The 5237-nt window shown below is 57.4% G+C and overlaps 1 protein-coding gene across 1 annotated transcript; it reads left to right on the forward strand.

Annotated features, from left to right (window-relative positions):
• The first annotated feature begins 3965 nt into the window (after positions 1 to 3965).
• Positions 3966 to 4460, forward strand: LOC147984674 (ethylene-responsive transcription factor ERF053-like). Its single transcript, XM_087541208.1, has one exon. The coding sequence runs from the start codon at positions 3966 to 3968 to the stop codon at positions 4458 to 4460; it is 495 nt and encodes a 164-aa protein (XP_087397334.1).
• Positions 4461 to 5237: the final 777 nt, after the last annotated feature.

The following is a 5237-nucleotide window of genomic DNA, read 5'->3' on the forward strand; positions in this document are numbered from 1 at the left end:
TCATCAAGGGCCTCGTGAACCGTTTTGGGGTCCCCAACCGCATCATCACCGATAACGGCTCGCAGTTCACTAGTAATCTTTTCAAGTCATATTGTGCTAACATTGGAACGCAGATCTGCTACACCTCGGTAGCACACCCCAGGAGCAATGGCCAGGCCAAACGTGCCAACGCGAAGGTCCTGAGGGGCCTCAAGACCAGGACCTTCAAGAAGAGGCTCGAAGCCTGCGACAGGGGCTGGCACGACGAGCTCCGGTCCGTGCTGTGGTCGATCCGCACCACCGCCACCAAGCCAATGGGAGAAACCCTGTTCTTCCTCGTCTACAGAGCAGAAGTAGTCCTCCCTCATGAGGTCAAGCATCGCTCCACACGGGTCCTGGCGTTTGATGAGACGCAGCAGGATGCACGCGGGGGATGGACCTCATGCTGGGAGAGGAACGTCACCGTGAAGCTACACTACGGGCGGCAAGATACCAGCAGGCGCTGCGGCGGTACCACTGTCGCAGCGTCCACTCCAGGACTCTTGAGGTGGGTGACCTCGTCCTGAGGCGGGTGCTCTCCAGGGAGGGGCTGCATAAGCTCTCACCCATGTGGGAGGGCCCATTCAAGGTCGTCGACGTCTCCAGGCCTGGCGCCACGTGCCTGGAGTCGCAGGACGGGGTACCCGTCCAAAACGCTTGGAACATCCAACACCTCCGGAAGTTCTACCCATGAAGAAAGGCCCAGCGCCTGTGAAGAAGGCCCGGTGCCTGTGAAGAAAGGCCTAGTGCCTGTGAAGCAAGGCCCCGTGCCTATGAAGAATCGCCGCCCGTGACACTCTCACGTAATAATGAGTGGGGCTGTACACGCCCCAGAGTCTTAGGAGTGCCGCCCTCGGGCCACGGGGGCTCCCTCCCACACCGAGTGGCAGCACTTAGCTGCACGCTGGTGAGAAGACGTCTAAGACTAGACTAGGTGCCGGACACGGCTTTTCATTTGCTTTCTGAAGTTGGCTCGCCCCTCTTTTAATTGAAATTTGCTTTCTGGTGTCTCTTGCTGGTCCCGTTTTATCGCTTTCCGCCTTTGTTTCTGCCTTCGCCTCTTTGGTCGACCTGTACTCTCCCTCGCGTCCCTTGCGAGGGGGCTGAACAGGTACCTTCATGAGCTTCCTCCTTCTGTCTTTTCGCGAGGCACCCTCGTTCGAGCCCACAAGCTGGCGCACCTCTCCTAATCCGTGCCCCACGGGTATCGCGGTGCAAAGCGCCGGCTCAAGGCCAGCGGCGCCTATGACCAAGTCCCGGGTGAATGATAAACCTCTTGACAAATTTTTTGCAGTTCCTAAGCGTATATCAGGTCAAGAAGGCCTCGACAGGTACTAGGAAGCAAGCGCCTCGTGAGGAGGAGGCCACTCAAAACAAGCTGAGCTAAGTTATCCCTACATAAAACAACGATGTTGCGACACAGCACAGGAACGACAAACATACCATAACAATTGAGATCATAGTTCGATGCACGCCCCTCCGGGGCCCATTCTGGTTTCTTTCTGATGCAGGAAGGAAAAGAAGAACAAAATAGAAGCGATGCCTACAGCGGTCCACGGGGACAGGCCGCAGTGCCTTCCTGAGCTCAGCCGGACCCCTCCTCGCGCTTCACGGAGGCACGACGACGTGACGACCTGCCTCCGTCTTCGAAGCGGGCACGACGATGTGGCGGTTGGTCGTAGCTGCCACTGCTGGAGCTATTGCTGGGGGAAGAGTTGCCATAGCCGGATGAGACGTGGTCGGCACCAAGGGCGGGTTCGACCTCATCCTCGTCGTAGTCGTCGCAAGGCCGAGCACCTCCTCGTCGTCGTTCACCTCCGGGCAGCACCCGGCGTGGCGACCATCTTCCCCAAACACCCTCACATAGAGGGTCACGTCGCCGTCGTACTTGAAGTGGAGGGTGCACCGCCTGCCCAGGCCGCGCGCGGGCGGAATGTTTGCCAACCGCGGGCCAGAGCTATATTGCCCGCAGCAAAGACCTCGACCCAGGAAGCCCTGTTGTAGCAGCCGTCTGCCTGTAGCCAAAGCCCGCCTGGACCTGAGGCCGGCAGCTCATCGGCGAAGAAGCGCGGGAGATGAAGCCAATTGCCGGCCGGGTTCTCCGACCAGACGACGAACTCTGGCAGCATCTCCGTCGAGTGGAAGCGCGACCGGGGAGGCCACGCGACCATGGTACGTCTCCCTTCATCAACGGGACTGCCATGACCAGAGCGACCCCTGCCCCGCGTAGCAGCACCACCACGGTTGCGCGGGGCCGCGACGGGGGTTGTGGTGTGCTTGCGTGGACGGCGGTGTCCACGCTTGGGCACCGGAGAGCCGGGCCCCTCGCGAAGGGCCTTCCCCTTTTCTGCGGCAGTGAACCTCCTCAATGGCGCCATTGGTAGCAGGAGAGGTGCAAGGAAGGAGAAGAAGCGGAAAAGGAAGAGGAAAGAGGGGCGACGGGAGCTCCGCCCCCTGCCATTTATACCAGGAGAACGCCAACTAGCACCCCCCACGATCATAGGTAATGATGGTTTTCCTTGCATGTCGCAGGGACTTGTCAAGTCGGGCAGTTGCCGAGGCAGCGTGGGGAAGCGGAGACGCCCACGTCCAATCAACCGCCACACGTCGCCCCAGGCCGCAGGCTATTGGGGCCCACGGCACTTCGCCCTTGACCCTCGGCTTCGCCTTGAAGCCAAGCCCGAGCGCGCTTTGGGCCCAGGGGCTACTGTCGGCATTTTGGGAACAGGGGTCCCTAGACTTGCCTGCCTGTGGCCCACGGCGTGGCTCTGCGAGCGGGCCAGTACGACCCATCTTCACCAGCAAGCACCCAAGACCCTCGCGAGGCGGACGACACAAAACCTCCTTAGGAGCGGCCCCGCCAGGTGGGCTCGCGAGGGGCGGAGAGATCAAGGCACGGCAAACCTCGCGAGGTTCTCGTGACGTGAGCCATGACGATCGAGACCAGGCGGGCACCAGGCGGGCGCCAGCACGCACAGCGTCCTTGTTTCCTCTTTGGTGCTAAGGGGGCAAGCGCAGGCGCGGAGTACCGAGGCATCAAGCAAAGGTTTCCATATCGGTGCAACGATACCAAGACCAGCAGGCGGCAAGACGGAGGTCACCCATGGAGCCCAAGGCGGCGTCACCACCACAGCCTTTTGTAGGCGAAGACCACTTTTGTCAGGATAAGCTGTACTAGCTGTCCCCTTTCAAATTGGCCGTTGTTGGCTCCCTTCCCTCTCAATATTTGGGGAGAGGACCAGGGCCTCTATAAATAGGACTAGCCACCACCGTAGCTAGGGCGACCTCATCTGAGACGGGGAAACCTGATCTGAGACTGGCGACCTCATCTGAGACGGGGAAACCTGATCTGAGACTGGCGACCTCATCGTAGACTAGAACTAGTTCATCCCCACAATCACATCCACCAAGCATAAGAACACCTCAACCCTAGGAGGCTATTCTTCCTTTTGTATTGTTCATCATCAGCCCAAGAGGCAATCCACCACCACCACACTAGAGTAGGGTATTACACCACAACGGTGGCCCGAACCAGTATAAATCTTGTGTCCTTTGTGTTGCGAGCTCGACGAGTTAGTTCGTAAGATCTTAGCTGAGTTAGGATGTGGATCGGTAGGGGGAAATCTTCGTGCGCACCCTCGAGTTCGAACCTGAAGGGTTTTTCCAGAACCCGTGATCCGACACCTTGATTCAAATTTTCAGTATTTTACTCCCGCCTCTACATCCCTCGCAATCCCGAAATTATCTGCTCGCCCTTGATCCAAATTTTCAGTAGCCCTGCCTTGTTACTCCCGCCTAGTAAAATTTCCAGTTGCCGCAGTATTTCCTCAAACACAACCTCCGCTCACACAGACACACACAACCCTCGAAACCATTGGTAGGTCACCGCCATCGCCGGCGCCTCCATCCTGAACCTCTGCCTGTGTGCCGGGGAGCTTGAGTAGCCAATGGCCAAAAAGAGCTTTATCGCGGCCTTTTCGCCCGACGCCAGCGAGGTGGTCGCCAAGGTGTCTCCGTCGTCCTCCGCTGGCCTGATCCGCCAACGCCAGTCCCCCGATCCGCCCGCCGCTGCGCCCCTACGACGGTTCGAGGACTTCCCCGTTCTCCCCCAAACCCGACAGACGATGAAGTCCTACCTCGGGGCCCGGCAGCAGCGGTGGGGGACGTGGATCGCCGAGATTATAGATCGAGAGACCCACACCCACTGGTGGCTCAGTAGCTTCCACACGTCGGAGCACGCGGCCATGGAGTACGAATGCTGGCAGGTCCGCTACCACGATGCGACGTCTAGGCTCAATTTCCCCTCTGGCACACGTCCGGTCCACCTCGTTTCACCGGAGCCAGGGGTGGTGAGCTCAGCTATGGCGCGAGAGGACCGCGAGGCGTGGGATCGTCTCGAGGCCGAGGCCGCCGCCGAGGCCTACATGCAAGAGCTCCATTGACAACAGCCGGAGTTCATGGAGGCGAAGCGGGCGATCTTTGCCGGCGCGAAGGGTGGCGAGGTTATCACGCTCTCCTCCAATGACGAGGTCGAAGGCGGCGAGGACGGGGCGCGGAGGGCGGCGAGGTTATCGCGCTCTCTTTTGATGACGAGGTCAAAGGCGGCGGCGACGGCGGCGCGGAGGGCGTTTAGGTGGGCCCCCAGGATGAGGGGATCAACATCGACGAGTGGAGGAGTGCCTTCCCCAACGGCTCCGACGATGGTACTGGCCCGTACCCGGCTCGCGGCACACCGTACATGACGAGGAAGGATTGGATCGACCTCTACTTCGACCGAAAGTAGTTTAGCTTAGTTTAAATTTATGTTTTATGTTCGGTTATGCAAAACTATCTATGTTTATGTTTGAATGCATGCTACTTTCGGTTGAACCTGCTTTTAACTTGAGCAAATTGAAGTTTACAACCTTAAGTTTTAGGGGATGGAGTAGAAAAGGACAAAAATTGCTGGAGTATATATATATATATATCCACTAAGGGTTTTAGTCCTTTAGCTTTTTAAGGATTGCCTAGAGATGTCCTTATGACTTGTTTATTTTAGTTCTTCATAATGTGATGCTCTATATGTGCAACTATTTGCTGTGGAGTTCAATTTCATCAATAACAGTTTCAACAATACCACTATGAATTACGATATTTGGTTGCTATTAAGGATATTGCAGTTAACATGCCTTTTTGTTTTTCAGTTGTTGTTTAGCAACATGCATTGTACTGAATGACTA

This window comes from Triticum urartu, chromosome 2A (assembly GCF_056163025.1).
Source record: "Triticum urartu cultivar PI428250 chromosome 2A, HENAU_Tu73, whole genome shotgun sequence".
NCBI lineage: Eukaryota > Viridiplantae > Streptophyta > Magnoliopsida > Poales > Poaceae > Triticum > Triticum urartu.

What these genes read in the sequence shown, in the direction of transcription:
- LOC147984674 (XM_087541208.1), top strand. Translation starts at nt 3,966, where the DNA reads ATGGCCAAAAAGAGCTTTATCGCGGCCTTTTCGCCCGACGCCAGCGAG.